This window comes from Rattus norvegicus, chromosome 20 (assembly GCF_021556685.1).
Source record: "Rattus norvegicus strain SHRSP/BbbUtx chromosome 20, alternate assembly SHRSP_T2T, whole genome shotgun sequence".
NCBI lineage: Eukaryota > Metazoa > Chordata > Mammalia > Rodentia > Muridae > Rattus > Rattus norvegicus.
In genome coordinates, this window is record NC_141553.1 from 37,939,581 (window position 1) to 37,959,810 (window position 20,230).

The 20,230-nt window shown below is 38.3% G+C and overlaps 1 protein-coding gene across 7 annotated transcripts in view; it reads left to right on the top strand.

The window, feature by feature from the left end:
• Positions 1–851: 851 nt before the first annotated feature.
• The window catches only part of Hsf2 (heat shock transcription factor 2), a 28,082-nt gene continuing 8,703 nt past the window's right edge, over positions 852–20,230 (top strand). For 2 of the 7 annotated variants that reach the window (NM_001434554.1, NM_031694.3), the window contains 9 exon segments: positions 879–1,065; positions 10,246–10,354; positions 10,502–10,629; positions 11,745–11,869; positions 13,818–13,893; positions 15,579–15,640; positions 16,883–16,970; positions 18,854–19,002; positions 19,456–19,680. In NM_001434554.1, the coding sequence (NP_001421483.1) occupies positions 973–1,065; positions 10,246–10,354; positions 10,502–10,629; positions 11,745–11,869; positions 13,818–13,893; positions 15,579–15,640; positions 16,883–16,970; positions 18,854–19,002; positions 19,456–19,680 (1,055 nt within the window). In that variant the 5' untranslated portion in view covers positions 879–972. 7 annotated transcript variants of the gene reach the window in all.

Consider the following 20,230-nt stretch of genomic DNA (forward strand, 5'->3'; position numbering starts at 1 on the left):
TTACAGGTTCAGGACACTAAGATCAAAAAATCTTTTTCTCAGAGATCCACATTATTACAGCTACTCTTTATAGGTAGAAAGTCAATGAAGAAATGGGGCATTGCGCTAAAGAAGCTGTTCCAAATCACACTTTGCCAAAGAAAACCTGCATAAGGTACATGCAGAACAACTATTTTGACTCAGATACTCTAAAATTATACTAGTGGCTTTTGAACTGGGTTTCTGGCAGGTACCTGATGCCTGCTGAATTCTAATAGTATATATAATAGCAAGTACTTTGCAAACAGCGAGTTTTATTATTCATGCTTTAGGTTTTGATAAAAGTGTCTTAAGAGTCATCTTCTGCCAGTGGAAAAAATGTATAAAAAGGCTCGTTTATCTTTAAGATAGTTTCAACCAGGGGCCTAGCATATCTTGCTCCCTGCCCCATGTGCTGTATTCCTTCCTTTAGACTGGAGCAAATTACTCTTCACCAGTCAAACTTATGAGTCAACTGCCCTTGGGCGTTTCTGCACTCTGCCAGACATGGCCGGTGTACCCAAACCCTTTCCACATGAGTCCACAAAACAAGGTTTTTCTCTGGACCCAATATCATTCCCAAAACAGTATCCTGCCTAAAAGGTAGCAGAGAAGGCTGAACCACTCCTGGACCCACCCCTCCTCTCGGCAGCTGCCAATCGTTTTGCTCTGTGGTGCACTCGAAGCCTCGGATTGGACTCGCAGAGACCGGGCGCGGGAGCAGAGCGCAGGGGTGGAGCGCGAAGTCTTGTCCATCACGTGTGGCCGCGGGGTCTCCCCGCCTTCACCGCGCGCCCCGCGGCGCCGAGGGGGCGGAGCCCGGGACCCGCCGCGCCTGCGTGGTGTGCGTTCCCGGGAGCAGCTGCTGCTGTCGCCGCCGCTGCTGCTAACGCCTTCGCCGCCGCTACCTCCGCGTTCGGGAGTAGAATTCGGAATCCCTGCGCCCGGCTAACAATGAAGCAGAGTTCCAACGTGCCGGCTTTCCTCAGCAAGCTGTGGACGCTTGTAGAGGAAACCCACACTAACGAGTTCATCACCTGGAGTCAGGTACGTTCGGGGACGCGGTGGCCTCGGGTCTCCCTTGTCGAACCGGCTCGGCTCGGCTCGACTCGGCTCGACTCGACTGGACTGGGTTGGGCTGGGCTGGGCTCAGCCGCTCCCGCGGCCTGCGGCGGCGCGCGGCCTCCCCACCACGCGTGGACCCCCGGCTTTGTGTGCGCGGCGAGCCGGGCCCGGCAGGCTCCGTTCGCCTCGGGCCGCGCGCCGTGGGGGAGGGGCGCCCTGGTAACGGTCCCGCCGGCCCCGGGAGCTCGGAACCGGCCCCAGCCGCGCGTTCTGCACACTCATCCTCGGCCGTCTGCTCGCCGCGGGGCACGGAGGTTGCGGAACCCTAGACTGGCGAGCTGGCTAGGGGGCGAGCACCGGGCTTATCTAAAGAAATCACCTCCGCGGTGATTACTTGTCCCCTGGTCTGGGATCTTTTATGATGGTAAAGGGAAAATGTGCGGACTCAGACTGCTCTTCCCGTGAGCTTTCTAGTTTTATTCATGTAGTTCATTTATGTAGTTCATTTATGTAGTTTTAACATAGAAATTTCCCAGTTATTGTTTGGAGGCTGGGTCATTTGCTTAATCTTTTTTAAAAAAATTTAGTAGTAAAAGTGCCTGTAGATTATGCTTAGTAACTTAGCGGCAGGGAGTTAAAAACGAGTCGTTAAATTTCAAAGAATAGTTGCTGGCAGAGTGGTAGGTGGTTGCCTTGATCAGTTAGATCCAGATTCTCTTTATAAATAAAGATGATCTTAATCAAGTCCGGTATCTTGCGTGGTCTAAGTTGTGGGTTAGATGGATGTGTTGCCTAGGTGACCCAAGGACCCTCCCCTCCCCCGCCCAGTTCCACACAAAGATTCTTTGCAGAGTGATTATTTACATCACTTGTGCCTTTGCTTTACTAGACGCGCAATTCTTGGATTGTTCCAATCACTTCATGAAGGGGATCGGCTCCTCTTACTGGAGTTGATCACTTATTCGGGGTATTTTCATGTTCACGGTTTTTGAGATGAGTAAGTGGGAAATACCTGGCTATGTGTCAAATAAATGTTATCTTCCCGCGTTTCTTTTGTGTTCTTTCTGTTGTTAAAACTAGTTTTCAGCCTTGCGTGCTTTTCATAGGTAACAGCAATAGAATATACCTGACATTTGGACAATTATCTCGCTGAATTTTGCTGAGTATTCGTGCCAATTTTTAAAAATTTCTTTCTAGGGTTTAATTTCCCTGAGTATTGTCACACGGGTGCCCCACCCCCTGCTGGTTGTGTAGACTAAGCAGTTGACTGACTAATTTGATACATTGGTACAAAGAAGTGAAAATAAGAAAGGCAGCTACCAGCATGAACTTAAAATAAACAGACTGCTCATGCTTTTCGTCAGTCAGAAGGATTAAAGGTTGACAAGGCACGATCAGTCCGGACTGCTTCTCAGCTCTCTTTTAACATTAGAAACCGGACTGAAGTATATTCTGTCCCAACCAAGCTGAGTTTATTGAACTTATTGAGCTTGCAAAAGGCTGTTTATTTGTACTGTCTAAAAGTTCCACACGAATGTACTGGTAATTGTTTCTAATTAAACAGATTTGTATAAGCGGCCTGATAACTTCAAATTAGCCAAAACATTTTAATAACTTTGTTTTTGATCAGTACAGACTCTGGAGAATTTAAACTAGTGCATAAGTGTGAAATCTTATTAATTGCAGACGAAAAATCTACTTAATTACTTTTACTTATCGTATTAAGTCTCAGTTTATATTTTCATCTGCCCATATCCAGTACACCAATAAGAGAGTCAAAGAGTAAACTCAATGGGGTATTGATTCTAGAGACATAATTGGTGTCTTAATGTTTGAGTCACTAAAACTGTTAGAAAATGTAAATGGGTTTGATTGGAATGGAGTAACAGGTGTCCTAAGATAGCTATGAATGTGGTCGAAACCATTTGTAGATGACAAAGTCATATTGTAATGAGATACCAGATGGAATAGTATTTGGAATGCCAGTACTGAAAGGTACAATTTTAAGTTGATGTTGATAGAAAACCAAAATGTGTCCCCCTCCCCCATTTTTTGGCTCTTTTTTAAAAGATTTTATTTTTAATCGTGTCCTTGTCTATTGTGTGCATATGCATATTTGAATGAGGGCAGAAGAGGGATCCAGACTTCCAATTCTTGGACTTTGAGCTGTTATGAGTGGTAGGAACCAATCTGGGGTTCTCTCTGAGCAGTGACTCTCTCTAAACTCCTGAACTTTCTCTCCAGCCCTACTGTGATCTTCTAAAAGTTTCTGTTTGTGTGCCTAGCTTCCTTTAAATTTGTGTTGAATTATAGAGGTGAATTTTAGCATTTACACTGACTCAGTGGCTATCACTTTAAGGCCTTTTAAAAGCAGAAGCTCTAGGGACTAATCAAACTTTTACGAAACCCCTATCCTCTACGGTGGTAAAAAATCATACACTCCTTTAGCTTGAGTCTAAACCAAGGAGAGAAACCTCACCTGTATTCTGAAAAGCTTGACTTAATAGTCCTACAGGTCTGCATAAATTCACTTTTCCTAGAAATTTGTTATGTGACAAAATTGAAAAAAGGACTTTCTCATTATCCTTAAATACAAACTGTGATAGTCTGAGCTATGACAATTATACTGAATGAATTATCAAATCAGAATAGTAGGTCTTAGATCCAGACTATCTTTTTTTTTTTTTAATGTATTTCCATCTTCCCCAACAAAGTTTCTTATACAGTGTTTGTTTTTAACATTTTCTGCAGCTTCAGAGTATTACATAGCTGGGGTTTTTGGTTGGTGGTGGTGGGTTTTTTGGTTTTTTTTTGTTCTTTGCTTTGGTAAACGGAATCTAGGACAGAGATAATACTTTTAGACCCCCTGAGGATGTTTTAATGTAACACTGTCCCAAACAGAACACGTGTTTAACATGGAAACAAATTGAAAAACTTGATACAGAAAAGGGTTTATGAAAGTTAGATAGAAATTCTTATTGACAAAGAAGAGCTTTTATTTTTGTTAGCATTTTCTAAGTGAAGCTCTCTGAAAGAAAGTAATGAAATCTTGGGTAGTAATAAGTACAGAAAAAAGAAGAAAATAAAGCAGGGTAAACACAGTATTCCCAGTGAAGATACAGCCACATCATAGAACTCATATTTTCAGCAGTAGAAGTTTAATAGAATGACCTACTACATTAAGCAAAATGGAAATAGCAAGCTCAAAAGAGTAAAAGTCCAGATAGAGCAGCCACTGTTGAGAGATAAGAACCCCTTTCACAGGGCTCCGATGCAAACCTTTGGGGAAAGTATGTTCATGTGTTACTGAGTGACCAAAAAAAAAAATTGCTTATTCAATGCTGTTGTAACTGGAAAAACAGCAGGGTTTATAGCCTAGCTTGCAGGCTTGTTTCCTTAGTTGGTTTCTATTGCTGTGATGCTCAAAGTCAACTTAGGAAGAGGATTTGTTTGGCGTATGTATCCCAGGTGCTGGGCCATAGTGAGACATAGAGGCACAGGAACTTAGGCAGGCGCCCGGAGGTAGGAATTGAGCCTGAAGCCTTACAGAAAGGGCTGCTTACCGGCCTGCTCCTTGTGGCTTCCTGATTATGCTCTCTTCACAACAGTCAGGGCTGTCTGTCTACCCAGGAAAGGCATTGTCCTCAGTAAGCTATGTCCTTCCGTTTCAAAGGTCAACCAAGGAAAAGCCGAACAAGCTTGTCTAGAGGTCATTCAAGGGCATTTTTCTCAATTGAGGCTCCCCTGTCACAATAAAAAACAAAAAAACAGAAAACAGCCCACACTCTGCCTGATGAGTACAGTTTAATTGGCACGTACCCATGCCCATTTGTTTGTACTGTTATTTTTGTGGTGCTGGGAATGCTAGGGCTGCTAAGCAGCCGTGTTGCCTTTGAGCCCTACCCTTAGCATTATGACCATATGTGTTTTCATACTGCCCTAGCTGATTTTGGATAGGAGTAGGATCATGGACTTTTGGGATTAGCAAGTCTGTAATACTGATTTGACTTTGAGAAACGTCTACCATTCTCCAGTATCTTAGAGCATCACAGAAAACAATGAGGAGGTGCCTTCTTAGAAACATGGCTTTGAAACCTCCCAAGGGAGTGGGGTGACAGGAAAGATGCTGTTTTAGCTTCTAACCGATGTGAGCCTATTGCATTGCAGGAGACTTTCCCAGACACACTGGAACCAAGAAGAATCCATTGTTTCTGAGTTTTACTAGTATCCCCTACTGACTCAAGGGTTAGATTGTGACCAAAAAGGGTATGTGAGAGATTCTGTTGTTTGCAGATCAGACAGTATGAATGAGAGTCTACAGCAAGAAGTTGGCACCGTGGCACATAAGCTGAGTAGGAACTGTGGCTAGTTTAGGAAAAGCAAGTCTAAACATTAAGTAGAGACCAGAGTGGTTAGAACGGATGGGTGAGGCAGCAATATTGAATAAGACTTACCACTGTGCCTTACTGGGCAAGCAGACAGATCTGTGGTTGCCCTGTCTTTAGGAAAAAGGTGAGGTTGTGGTGTGCAAAAAGAGATAGTAGGTTCTTTCTGTATCATAAGGAGACCGGAGATAAGAGAACCAGTTAGAGACAATCACAGTTTTCTAGTCTAGTTGCAGTAGTGTCGAGAGAAGTTCTTTGATTGGATACCTGTTGTAAACGCAAAGCTTCAGAGATTGGTGGGGTTCACTAGAGACTGAATAGCAGTAATGGCTCATGGGGGAGGGTATAGCTTAGTAGTAAAGGAGCTTGCCTGGCAAGCTCTAGATTGGATTCCATTCTCAGTACCGTCTTTCACTTTCCCACCTCCAGAAAGAAAGGCAGAAAGGAAGGAGTACTCAGATTTGGCCTGCCCTGAGATAGTAGGAGATTAGCAGGCATTTTAGTTACAGATTCTGTATGGTCATGTTTTATATTTGAATTTAAAAAGAGATCACTGTAGTGTGAAACAAGCATACCTTCTCTGGAATCTGAACTAACTAATTAGGTATTTTTGGAATATGGCTGTTCAGCTGAAGAGGTTTTACAAATGTTTGAAGCTCTTCTCATCCCAAACATTTTGGAGAAGGTATACCAACCCATACTTGAGAATTGTTTTATTTTGCTTACATTTTGTTAATCACTTTTAGTCATATGTGTATACCTAGTATGATAAGGAGTGGAAATATGCACTACTAGGAACAGAAATATGTCTGAATATGGCTTCTGTACTTCTGACAGCCGAATGGAAGCAGTGAATAGGTCGTTAGGTGCAACTTTGGCATTGGGGGTCCTGTAAAGCCTTGAGGATAAAGTCATGGGGTTGGAAGAAACTACTTGGGAAGACAGAGACAAAAGGTGTAGGGTGTAGTTTTGTCTGCACTGTTTGAATTCTCTGTGGGTTGAAGGCACTCATCCAGGGGCTAGCTCAGCTCCTCAGATAAAAGACACACAGCCATTGCTCATGTTAACCTGCTGTGTGGCTCAGTGGCTGGGCTCATCTAAGCCTCCCATGACTAGTGTGCCTTTTTCTTTACTCCCTGCTCAACATCCTGCTAAGCCCTCAGCTTAGTTGTGTTTCTAATCTCGCACCTTGGGGAAGCAGCCAATGGCCACTACTCCTAAGATTGCTGGTCACTCTCACTCTGAAGCATGGTGAATTATCCTCCTCCTGGGTCTCCTAGCTTGCCTTCAGGAACCTGGAAGTCCTGCCTCTTCTGCCCAGCCATTGGCCACTGGAATCTTTATTGATTGATCAAGAACCAGTTGGGGAACAGGACTTCAGCATATGTAGATTCACAGTCAAAGCATCAGAGCCACTCTCTATAAAAAGGAACTTAATGATTTGATATTTAAATAGGTAAGGAAAAGCCAATTAGACAGGAAGGAAAATGAGTAATCCCAACAGTGAGACCATAGAAGTTAGTTCACATGCTGCCATCAAATGTCTCAAATTTCTAGTGTGTATAAACAATTTATGAGTTACAGTAAAATAAGATGTTGATAATTTAACTAAAGATTGTATACATTGCTTTCCAAAGACATCAAGTCAGCTTTATTTTTCTTGATAGTTGTGCAGTTACTTTACCTCTTTAAAGAGAATATTACCATTCTTAGAGGTTACCAGTGAACTAAATAGAAAATACTACCTCAAAAAGCTTTGCTTTAATTTCTATTTCTGTGTAGTAATCAGTGAATTCTGAAGTTCTCTTCTGCTATTAGCTACATAGCCTCCTGTTCTGTGGAAAATTTATATTGTAGACTTTTAAAATCAATATTGCTGTTATTTATAGCAATTCCTTATAGTAAGTATACACCTATATATGTTGTGAGACAGTTTACTGCATTGGTTAGGTAAAGGAGAATGAGTGGCTTTACAGTGCTAAATTTGCTTCCTTTACATCTTTTTAATACTTAATTAAAGGGCCTGTGTTTTTGATAATTTATTATTGGCACATTTTGTAATTTCAAATTGTCTTTTCATGTTTTATAGAGATAATTATGCTTTTGCTTTTCTCTGTCTTAAGTCTGTGAAATAAACTTTTGTGGGTGGTTTGATCGATCCATCTCGCTTTTTTATTTATTTAGTTGTCCAGCATTTTTATTAAATAATCGTTTTCTGTATGATTTATACTGCCACCTTTGTGGGGGGTTTTGCTTATTTTTGTTTTGTTTTATAAAATAACACATTTTATAAATGATATCAATATAATAATTTTAGCTATTTTTAAGTATACTTCAATTACACTACGGTTTATCTTCTCAAACTGAAATTGTGTCTTAACTTCTGTTGCTGTGATGTGACACCATAACCAGGGCATGGACCACGACCAGAATCCATTGAGTCCATGACCCTCAGGATGGGAATCATGGCAGGCAGACAGGTATGGCATTGGAGCAGTAGCTAGGAGTTTATATCTAATCTACGTTCCAGAGGCAGGGAGAGCTAAGTGGAAGTGGTGTAGATTTTTGAAACCTCAAAGCTAGTCTCTAGTGATAAACCCTCTAACAAGGCCACATATTCTAATCCTTCCCAAACAGTTCCACCAACTGGGGACCCATCACTGAAGTCTGAGCCATTTTCATTCAAACAGCTACCAAGTGCCTTCCTGTTAGCAGTAGTCGTCACCTCATCCTGAGCTACCCACAGTCCCATGCTACTTACCTAAGAAATTGGCTTTTAAAAATTCTCTATGTAAGTGGAATCATACTGTATATATTGCTCTTGGACTGGCTTATTTCACGTAGCATAATGTCATTACCGCTCATCCATTTTGTAAACCATGTCAAATGGATCTGAATATTTCATTGCATGTGTATACCACATTTTGTTTATCCATTGATCAAATGGTAGGCACTTAAGTTGCTTTTACTTTTTGTCCTCGTGACTTACATTACAGGATCATGTGGTGCCCTTATCTCTTCAGGTTCTTTTTCTGTTTTGTAATATGTAAACAGAATAGGAATTACTGACTGATTTAGTAATTACTTAATTTTTGTGTGTTTTTAGCAACCTTTGTACTATGTTCTATTCTGCTAGCAATTCACAGTGGTTCACATTCCTTCACACCTTTGAATGTTTTTTGATAAAAGCCATTCTGACTTGCTGGAGAGTAATATTTTACTGTGTCAGCCTCAGTTTCCTACGACTGGTGAATATGGAGCATCTTTCATGTGCTTATTGGCAATTATGAATCTTTGGAAAAGTGCTGCTTAGAGTCCTGGCCCAATACTCATGAGCGGTTTTGTTTTCTGGATCGTAGCTGGTGTTTATCCACTGGATTTGTATTACACGTGTCTGTCACATACATGGTTTACAGTCCTCTTTCCCATCCTGGGCCTGCTCTTCCCATTCTTGCTTTTGTTTACCTACAATACTTTTTAAACTTGATATGGTCCCATATTTCTGATTTTGCTTATGTTGCCTGTATTTCAGTGCTATATTCAAGAGATCATTTCCAAATGCAGTGTGATGAATTTTTTTGTCATAAGATTTAGGTCTTTAATACTAATGAGTGTAGGTTTTTTATTTATTTTGAGTTAAATTTTGTAAATGATGTCAGGTAAGCATTCAGCTGTGTTACTTTACGTATGTATATCTTGTTTTTCAATACCATTTGCCAAAAAGACTTGTTATTTTCCCATCGAGTTGCCATGAAACTTTGACAGACTTTATTACCAGGCTGTTTTGTTTGTTTTTGTTTTAATGATTGTTTCTGTTGCTCTGTCTTCCTCCAGTTTCATGGTGTTTTGATTACTGTAGTTTTGTTCTAGGTCTCTAATTGTTTTAATGTTTTTGGATGAAAAATTCTTAATGACTTTTAATGCTAATCTAGAAACCAGCCTGGTGGTGGTGGTATTTCCTGTTGCAGCTCCAAGTAGGCTGAATCTTGAATATCACCAAGTTGAGGTCAGGCTGGGCTGACTTCAGGGTGGTGAGTTCTAAGCCAGCCTAGGCAACTATTGAAACTGTCACAAAAACTAAGGGCTGTAGAAATGACTTAGTGGGTTAAGAGCACTTTGATTCCTAGCATTCACATGCTGAGTTCATATGTAACTCCAGATCTAGGTGATCTGAAACATTCTTCTCACCTCTGTGGACAGCAGGATATATAGGTGATATACATACACACATATAGGCAAAATACTTATATATAATTCAGGAAATCTTATTTTAGAAGTTAAAAAGAGATAAATATCAGTAGGTAAGTGCCCGCCTAAGTCTAAATTCAGGTCCCTGTACCACACTGTATTGAATTAATCTGGTAACCAGAAAACTTTCTGAATTCTTTTATAGTTTTTCAGTTGTCAAATACTAAAATGTAGTTACATATGTTATGGATAGTGGTAAAATAGTGATTTACCAATTTATTTTTGTCTGTTTACTTTAGCTTTAAAATAACTTAATAGTACTAGCTAATATATTAGGCCTTTTGCTTTCCTAATAGAAATTCTTCTAATAATTCATCATAGAATATGATGAAGCTTTTGGGTTGAAGCTACACCAAAAATATTCTTGTAATTTGACTTGTAATTGTAGAGTTTTTTGTTTGTTTTGCTTTTCCATTATCAGAAAGATTGTTCGTCTGAAGGTATCTGGGGACACTTAATAAGAGCTGATTTAGATTTTTGTCAGAGGACCTTAACTAATTGACATTTCTGGGCTTTGTTTGATTTTTAGAATGGACAAAGTTTTCTGGTCTTGGATGAGCAAAGATTTGCAAAGGAAATTCTCCCCAAGTACTTCAAACACAATAACATGGCAAGCTTTGTGAGACAGCTAAATATGTGTGAGTATGACCAGAGCTTTGCTTGGAGAGCTGCTAATAGCCACCGATAAGCCAGTTCTTCTCATTAAAATAACTGTGTATTTCTGTATAAACCTCATTAATTTTGACTTGTCTAATGTTAGTCATGTAAATTTGAATCTTTGTCAGATGGCTTCCGTAAAGTAGTACATATCGAATCTGGAATTGTCAAACAGGAAAGAGATGGCCCTGTTGAATTTCAGCATCCTCATTTCAAACAAGGCCAGGATGACTTGTTGGAGAACATTAAAAGGAAGGTGAGCTGCTGCTGCTGACATGAACTAGCTAGGTTATAGATGTGATGTGCTACTTTGTAAGCTACTGAAGTGAAATTAAGAGTATACAGAAAAGGCTGAGCGTATGGTGCACACCTGTAATTCCAGAACTTGGCAGAGGCAGGAGGATTGCTGCAAGTTTGAGTCCAGCTTGGACTAAATAGTGAGCTCCAGCCCAGCTTGGACTATGGAGTGAGACTCTTTCTCAGTAACCCCCAATAACAACAAATAATAAATAATGAAAAGGAGCGTACAGAAGTAAAGCAGCACTAGTCCTTATTGAGACAAACCAGACCAACGAAGCTCTGGTGAATTGTCCTGTTTTTTAAGCTCAGTGGTGCTGAGAGTAGTACAATCTTCACTTTAACAAAGGAAAGGAAGTATTTACCGTGTTGAGCCAGAGGGTGGCTATGTATCTTAATGGGGGAGCTTACTCCTGAGTTGCCTGAGGGGAAAAATCAAGACCAAGTATCTTCTGCGAAATGAATGTCTTTACTAAATCCATAAAAGGTGGATAAAAGAACAGGAATATAGTCCATTAGTAGGACACTTGACTAGCACCCTGAAAATCCTGGCTTCAATTCCCATCACCAACATGTGGGAGGTGGTATGAAAGGGGGGCAAAGGAATGCTAGCTCAATGGCTAAAAATAGTGTAAGTCTCATCTAACATGCAGAAATCCTCCACTTGAGTCCTAAGTACTACAAAATACTAACCAAAGATGAAGAGCTGTGGAAGAAAGCTCCCTACTGTGCAACTATATTACTGTATACTTGAGTTAAATATGGGATGTGATGATAAAGAGGCTTGAAAATGATAAGGAACTTGGCAGAGGGAATAAAAAAGACCCTCATATTCCTGCTCATCCCATTATAATGAGATGACTTACTCCTAAGTAAGGTAGGGAAAAATAAAATGATCACTCCTTGCTTCCTCTTATATTGAACTATGAAGTGTATTCTTGTTTTAGAATATCTAGAAATTTATACTCACATCTCACTTCTTTAATAGGCTAGTGAGACTTATAACAGGAAGTTTTGGTTTAAAATCACAGGGGCTTAGTATATATTTAATTTTCTAAATTTGTTTTTTGGAAGGTTTCGTCTTCAAAACCAGAGGAAAATAAAATTCGTCAGGAAGATTTAACAAAAATTATTAGTAGTGCCCAGAAGGTTCAAATAAAACAAGAAACTATTGAGTCCAGGCTTTCAGAATTAAAAAGGTAAAAATATTATTTCCAAATATAATGCTAATATTATGGAGGTTGGGATATCTGTGTTGGGATTTGGAGATTGTCTGGTGTTTTAAGTAGTCTTCAGTAGCCAAGATCAATGTTTTGTTTGTTTGCTTGTTTGTTTGTTTTGCTTATAACTGTTAGTTTGCTTTACTTTAGTCTGTAGCTATGGACTTTGTCCTAATAATATGTTTTAATTATGTTCTAAGAAGAGTATATAAATCTAGCCATGAAATTGGTCCTATTTATGACCTTTAAGATAGTGTAATAAGTTATACATAGATTAGTTTTTATACGGTCTTCGTACATGAATTTGTTAAAATGTATGTTGCTCTGTAGCTTAGGAAAAAGTAGGGCATGGGAAAGAAGAATAAAAAAGTGCACACAAGAGAATTGCCTTACTTGATGCTGCACAGATGCAGGAGAGGGCTGTACAAACCCCTTCTCTTCATAGAATGTTTTATCTTGCTTTCTCTGCATTACTTAGTCACTTTTCTTAATGCCATACTAATAATGTATATAGATAGATTAGGCGTGTTTTATTCCTACATATCTGGGGTTTTCCCTTAATAACAAGAGCCTGAGAATACTTACTTTACGTGTTCTGTCTTACATTTTTGCTGTTAGTTTTTAACTCAAAAGTATTCATGATGAGTGACTTTGGACTTTGATTCCTCGTTTAGAAAGCGTAGCACTTTCCCATTCTGCTTATTTTATCTAACTGGCTGAGTTACGTGCTCTATTGTCTGCCAGCTATGTCCTTTAACCTCATTCACGCATCCGATCATCTAATCACCCTTTAATAGTGGTAATAGATAGTGGTAACCATCTTCTATTTCCGTAGACAACTAGCAGCATTTTCAAGTTTGATTTTTGAAAACAGTGATTTTTTTAGAAAGTACTTAAAGCAGTTTCCTTTTCTGACATCTCTGTATGTGAACCTGCCATGCTTTTTTATAATAGGACAGGTTGAAGAAGATAACTTTTATGAGATAAATAAGAATTCATATACGTATTTGATAGTTGGATTATTCTTCTATGTTACCTCTGCTAATATTTACATATTGCAGTTTCAGTTTTACAAGGTAAGAAAGAAGTGAAAGGAAGCATGCCTATTGGATAAGTTACTGAATTTCCTTTCCTTAAAAACGAGTTCCTTTACTTCCTTAGAGGGTTTGAGACAGACCTTCAGATAGCTGTAAGGTGTAACAGACTTTTGTGTCTAATATTTGTAGATTTATCTCAGTGATAAAGGGCAAAGTCCTTTCTCTTTTCCATATATCAGTGTCTTCCTCTATGCAATGAAGAACAAGATTCTCTTCTTGGCTGTGCTTATGGAAGCTTAGGGATCGTGTGGAACGTCATACAGGAACAGTGCCTGGAAACATGGAATGCTGCTCAGGGGCACTTTCCTTTGTTTCCTGAAGCAGTTAACAAAGCCTGAGGACGCTTGCTATCCTGGTGAAACTTTGTATATGTTTAAGAAAATAGGGGGTTGGGGATTTAGCTCAGTGGTAGAGCGTTTGCCTAGCAAGTGCAAGGCCCTGGGTTCCGTCCCCAGCTCAAAAAAAAAAAAAAAAAAAAAAAAAAAAGAAAAGAAAAGAAAATAGTAAGAAGCCCAGTTAGTAAATTGCTGACTACTATGTACATGGAAATATGTATCTTACCCCCCTCCCCGTGTTGTTGTGACTAGTGGATCACACAGTTAAGAAATAGTTATAGCATAGGAGAAAGAATATAGTTTTCCAGTATTGGTTTCTTTAAACAAGGTCTCACTGTGTAGCCAAAGCTTGTCTTGAACCTGTGGCTCTCCTACCTCTGCCTGCCTCCTCCTGTCTCTGAGTTCAAGTTCTCTGGCTTTCTTGATAAAAATCTCTTAGCTTGATCTTCTGACCCAACCTTTTTTGTTTTGGTTTTTAAATAAATTTTAACACAGTGAGAATGAATCCCTTTGGAAGGAGGTGTCAGAGTTAAGAGCGAAGCATGCACAGCAGCAGCAAGTTATTCGAAAGGTAAGTGGGGCCAGCCTGTCCTGTACCCTGCCTTTGCTTGTGTGTGTGTCTGTGTCTGTGTTTGTGTTTGTCTTCTGCGGACTTTTTCTTGTTGCTTTTTACTCTGATAGGTATAGGTAATTTTTAAGTCATTTGGCCAGACTAGGAGTTCAGCAGTGCTTTTTTTCAGTGTATGTTATAATTGGGCTTGGTATATAAGTAGTTCAAAAGTAAACATATAAATTCAACATTCTGAACTAAATCAAAGGAGGACTTAGAATTTGCCCATGGCATTGTGTCCTTGTCATTTAATCTTTACATTCCAACATCCATTTGTTATTAAGAAAAGAAACATGAGAGCAATAAAGGGATCTATTTTTTGCTTATGAGTAAACTAGGCTCATAGAAACAGGTTCTTTTGAGGGGAGGGTGGGGAGTGATGAATCTTGTTCTTGCCTGCAAAGGCACTTGAGCTAAAAATAAGTTGATGACTGACAGGGTTTGGGTGTAGTGAACCAGCCTTAGGGCAGAGATGAAGAACAGTTGTCACATGTGGCCTATGATCAAAATCATATACTAGTGTTATAAAATAACATTAAGGTTAAGTATAATTGATTTCAATTCTCAGTGTTTATTCAAGTATACGTTGTTTTTTAAAACTTCAGTATGCAATTCTAATGCATGGTCTTAGTTGTTAAGGAGAATTAAAATAACAGGTGTTCTTAATTTTGTACTTGATGAAAAGACTCTTACTATTTTTCACAAGACAGCATTTTGGTTAAATGTTAACTACTTAATATGCACTTTCTTTTTCCAAAAACAAGTTAAAACAGGATTGAAGTTAAAACAGGACTTCAGTTTTTGACCAGCACTTTTCTTGTTCAACTTTAAAGTATGAATATGATGTATAATATAATAGACTTAGTTGATATAGTCTACTTTAATCATGTAATTAAATGTCATAAAGATATAAAACCCTACCAAGTCTGAACAGTTCTCCAACTGTTGTGGCCTTTTTCAGACACCAGAACACTATGGTCGGTATTACTGACAGGCTTCAGTTTTACTTGGCATCTATGGTAGGAAGCTGACAATAGCGTTTCAAGTCATACTGTAAGGCACAGTGAGTCTTATAAATTTTACCTAGAAGGTTCCTGTACAGCTAGTTAACACATACATTGTTGAACAGCATCAGAATTCAGGTGGAGCAGCTCTGGAGTGAGGTTGAGGATTAAATGTCCAAGATGATGCTGGGTCAGTACAGCTAGCCGTGTGTCTTACATCAAGAAACAAGTCCATAAAATAAAATAGATTTTCCTCCAAATTAAGCAGATACTTAAAATTTACTATGTCTGGATTGGGTAAGCTTCTGTGGATGATAAAACTGACCAGTATGAAAAGACTTTTCAAACCTGAATTTTACGATTGCTCTCAATTAGTAATTTTGCTTCTAATTATATTACCTTTATTAGAAAATGTTTGTCAAACACCAGTTTGTCTATTTTGCCTCACAGTGCTGTCTTCCGGCAAAGGTGAATCTCATGTTAGGTTGTGGGAAAGATAATGACTCAGCCTTTTCCGCGTGTGCTTTAGGAGCGTTTATTAAGCACACTGAGTAAGGGCAGAGAGCTGGCCAATAACTAGTGTGTTTAATATAATTTGCACGGTCTTTGATGAAAGAATTTTATTTTACATTTTCCTCTCAGATTGTCCAGTTTATTGTTACATTGGTTCAGAATAATCAACTTGTGAGTTTAAAACGTAAAAGGTAAGTCTTTTGACTTTTGGCTGAGAGACTTTAGTGTTGAAACATGAATACCTGTTTGCTGAATTTATGCCTAGTACCAAAGAACATCTTTACCTTGTTAAATTATGTTAACATTTTAAGAGTCATCTTAACAGGGTGTGGACCCCTTCCCACAATACTTAGGATAGTAGAAATAGTTGAGATTTTTTTTCAGATTTGGAATATTTGCAAACCTATGAATTACCTATGATGAAATTTATGTCAGAGTTCAAATTTTTGTGTTTTGTGTGCATGCAGTCTGAAAGTAATTATATATAATATCTTTAATAATTTAAAGTAATTATATATAATATCTTAATGATTTTTGTACACGAGGTAGTTTAGTCATACAGCTAAAAGGGCTCAGATTTTCATCTCACAGACCCCTAATTCAACAAGGCCCATTACATAAGTATGAGTGAATTTTCCATTTGTCGTGTATCATCGTAATAGGGTGATGTATTTTGGATATATACAGCCTGTTTATCCTCTCATCATCCTTGTGATGATCTATTGTCCCTCCTCCCACCTTCCTACCTTCCGATAGGGTCTTACCTAGGTACCCGGAAGTGGCCTCAAACCCCCATCTTTCTAGTATGCCGCCTGAGTACTGGGGTGCCGACAGGCACCAAGGTGCTCAGCTTCCTGCTTATGTTTTTATGAAGTAGGGTAGGCCAGGAGGTCACTTGCAGGAGTGGATTTGCAGGTCTTATGATTTTTTTCCTTGTTAACAGTTTAAAGTAGCATTAGGAGGCCCCAGTGAGGAGAACTCTTTAAAGATAATGCTGTGAGGGAGGGAGCGAATCAGATACTATTTGGTTTATTTTAAATTTAGTAGACCTTAATAAATTTAGTAAAACCTTAATGATAGGTTGTAATGCATATAAAATATTAACAATTGATGCCATCATCACATCTAAACTAGAAGAATAATTGACAAAAGGCATAGATGGAAGGAGAAAAGATAAGCCAAGATTTTGACAGTTTATAAATAAAAGTCGGTGGCTTTAAATTTATTGCCTTTTATTCTGTGATACTACTTTTTTAAAAACTAAGTCTACTTTGTGTGGAGTTGAAAAGTTCTGTTCTAAAGAATTTCTATTGCATCCTTATTGAAAGTTTCATTTGCATGATGTGTTATGAGTAAAATATTAGAAACCTTTTGTTCTTTAATTTTGTGGGTGGAATTAAATAAATATTACAATTATTATTTACTATTTACAGGCCTCTACTTCTAAACACAAATGGAGCCCCAAAGAAGAATCTATTTCAGCACATAGTCAAAGAACCAACCGATAATCACCATCATAAAGTAAATTTTAATATATTTTATATTTATTGTCTCAAACTAAATTTTATTGTGGCAGTGTTTCATGCAGTCAAAGACGTTTAGTGAATAATAATGTAAGTGCTCATTCCCCAGCTCTGTTACATCGTGATGCTTTCTTTATTTGCTTTAGAGTATTTTAAGAAACACCATTGCAGATACAGCTGCTTGTATTCAAGCTTTCATATTTGTCGTTTCCACAGCTGCTTTATGTGCTGAGTTCAGAAGTATTACTGTTACTTTGCTTATGTCTACACTTGATAGAGATGATATTTCAGTACTGTGTGGTGTGCACTGCATGGAGCTTACCAGGGAGCGGTGCCTCAACCGTGTGGTTGGCCTGTTTTTACTTTTGGAATTGAGAAATGTAGTTTTTGTGATGCTGTATAAGTTGAAGAGTGTGACGATGTCATCATAGTGTAATGTGATTATAGAATTTCCTACTTTTTTTTCAATCTTCTATGATTATTATGTACCAACTAAAATGTTTTTTCCTAGCAATTTCAAATTTTTTTGCATGCTTTTGTTTTTGCTGTAGACTACATAATTAGTCAGTTTTAATAGCTAATTGCAGATTAGTCTACCATCAAACTAGTTGAAGCCTTTTTTGTGATACTATTCTCTCAGTGATAAATCTTTTTTTTTTCTTTTTTGATGTGCTAGAGATCATAGCTGAATTTTTGAACAAGGCAAATGCTGTCCTACTAAGTTACTGTCGTTATTGTAAACTGTTACAATTTTCAAATATTATGTCAGACTTACTGTTGAAGTTTTATTTGTTTATTTTACCCCGTGGGACAGTACTGACTTCATCATATCTTATTGTTCACTCCATTTCCTTTCTAAACCAAGTATATATTGTAAACCTGTGGAGCGTGAGTGTTGGACTAAAAGCTTATATAAGTAGATAAAGGTTTGTTTTAGTTTATCTGAAATTTATATATTTTTTTTAAGTGTTCATATATTTTAGACTTTTTGTTTAACTAGAATTTTATATTTAAAACATTTTACTTCTCTTAACTGTCTCATCTATTGTTGAAACTTAAATTTTTTTTGCATTATATAATGACTTGCTTACTTTAGAGAACTTCTTAATGTAACTGATGTGAATGTACCCATATATTTTATTATTCATTGGTGTTCCTGGGTGTCAGTCCTGGGGTCCAAAGCTTGCTAAGCAAGCCCTGTACACTGAAGTCTTTGCCCAGCTGCCTTGTTTCCTTTTGGGGTGGGATTGCGTCAGGCTGTCTGGGCTGCTGTTGAACTCACTCTGTAGCCCAGGCGGGCATTGAACTCAACATTTTCCTGTGTCAGCCTCTTGATTAATTGGAGTTGCAGGCCTGCACCGTCAGACCGGTGTATGTACATTGTAACATGAAAACAAACCACTGTTGGTAAAATAGCCAGTGACCTCTGTGGGATTGTTGAAGTGCTGTATTTCTCAGTGAAGGTCTTTAATGAGTAAAAATAAGACCTCTTTAGACACAGCAGGCTCAGCTAGAGCAGTCACTGCAGTGACTGTGATTAGGATGGAAACTTCTGAAGGCCTGGAGCTTGTGCATTGTTTATCTATAAAAAGAAAATACTTTAGGATTTGAACATCTCTACAGAAAAACACACTTTGGGCATGTCATTCATCTTCAGGGTCTCTTACAGTAAAGTGACTGTTAAGTAGAATATGGGTATATATACTTAATAGCTCTGAAAAATAATATAAATCATTAGAATGTGAGTCCCTGGGGGATGGAGGACAAAGCTGTTCTGTTTACTGTTGAATGCTCAATATTTAGTAAATAGGATGAGTCAATTTTTTTTACTAATATCTTTCATTATAGCCCATGTGTTTTTGTTTTCTTCTGATGATTTAGGTTCCACACAGCAGAACTGAAGGTTTAAAGTCAAGAGAACGGATTTCAGATGACATAATTATTTATGATGTTACTGAGGATAATGTGGATGAAGAAAATATTCCAGTTATTCCAGAAACAAATGAGGATGTTGTAGTTGATCCCTCCAGGTAAGGAATCATGAGATAAAATTTGGGAAAATATTGGCCATTTTTCTTATGAATGAATAGAAACGCCCTGGTTTTGTTTCTTTGTTTGTTGTTTTGTTTTTGTTCTTTAAAATGAATTCTTTTCTCATGTTTGGTTTGAAGTGCTAATCTGTTTCACATATTTGGAACCAGGTAAACCTACCAAAAAGAAAGAGAGAAAACTGCTGAATTACTTGGGGTTAAACCTTTTTTCTTGGTTCTCTGTGGCTTTCTGTCTTATGTGGTTTTCTGTCTTATGTTCTCTGTGGCTTTCTGTCGTATGAATTGTCTAAATTTGTGCTAAAGCTACTTACTCCAGGAAAGAAAACCTTTGAATAGATCTGGAGATCCTCAGAGAATGAAAATCACTTTACCTTGTCTGAAGCTGCAATGGTTTTGTTTCTTTTTCTTCTCATGTTGCTGATATGGCTGTAGCCAGTATCCTGACATTGTCATTGTTGAAGATGACAATGAGGATGAGTACGCTCCTGTCATTCAGAGTGGAGAGCAGAGTGAGCCAGCCAGAGTGGGGAGTGCCAGCAGCAGCAGCCCTCTCATGTCTAGTGCTGTCCAGCTAAATGGCTCCTCCAACCTGACCTCAGAAGACCCTGTGACCATGATGGATTCCATTCTGAATGACAACATTAACCTTTTAGGAAAGTGAGTGGTCATCCAGATGCTTTAAATTACTTTATTATATTCAGTTCAGTAATAAAACTAAAGTAAAATTTCTGTTAATTAAAGTTAACAGTAGTAGCTTAAAGTTCGGTTTAGATGTGGATCCTGTGTCTCTTTCTGTTGATCAAAGGTTGAACCCTCTAGTGAACATTTAGGATTTAATTGTCTTGGAACTTTAGTGAGCACTTCTTTAGATTTTTAAAATGAAATTCTTGTTTTAACTGTAAAATGTTCTTGATTTTAACTACCAGGTGTATATACTTGTATAGTTTCTATAAAGGGACACATTGAATTAAAATGCAGTAATTTATACTATAGAAATAATTTGATTATTAGGAGTATTAAGAGTAGGGAGGTCACACAGAAAAAGGTAAAACACACTGTTATTGTAGCACCTATTTTCTGAAAGGAATAAATTTGTGTAAATGTTATGAGTTTGTCAATTTTCAGAAATTCCAAATCTTAAATGGGATGTCTTAAGAACTGTTAAGACTCACCAAGATTATTTTGTAGCACTAGCTAGGTTACCAAA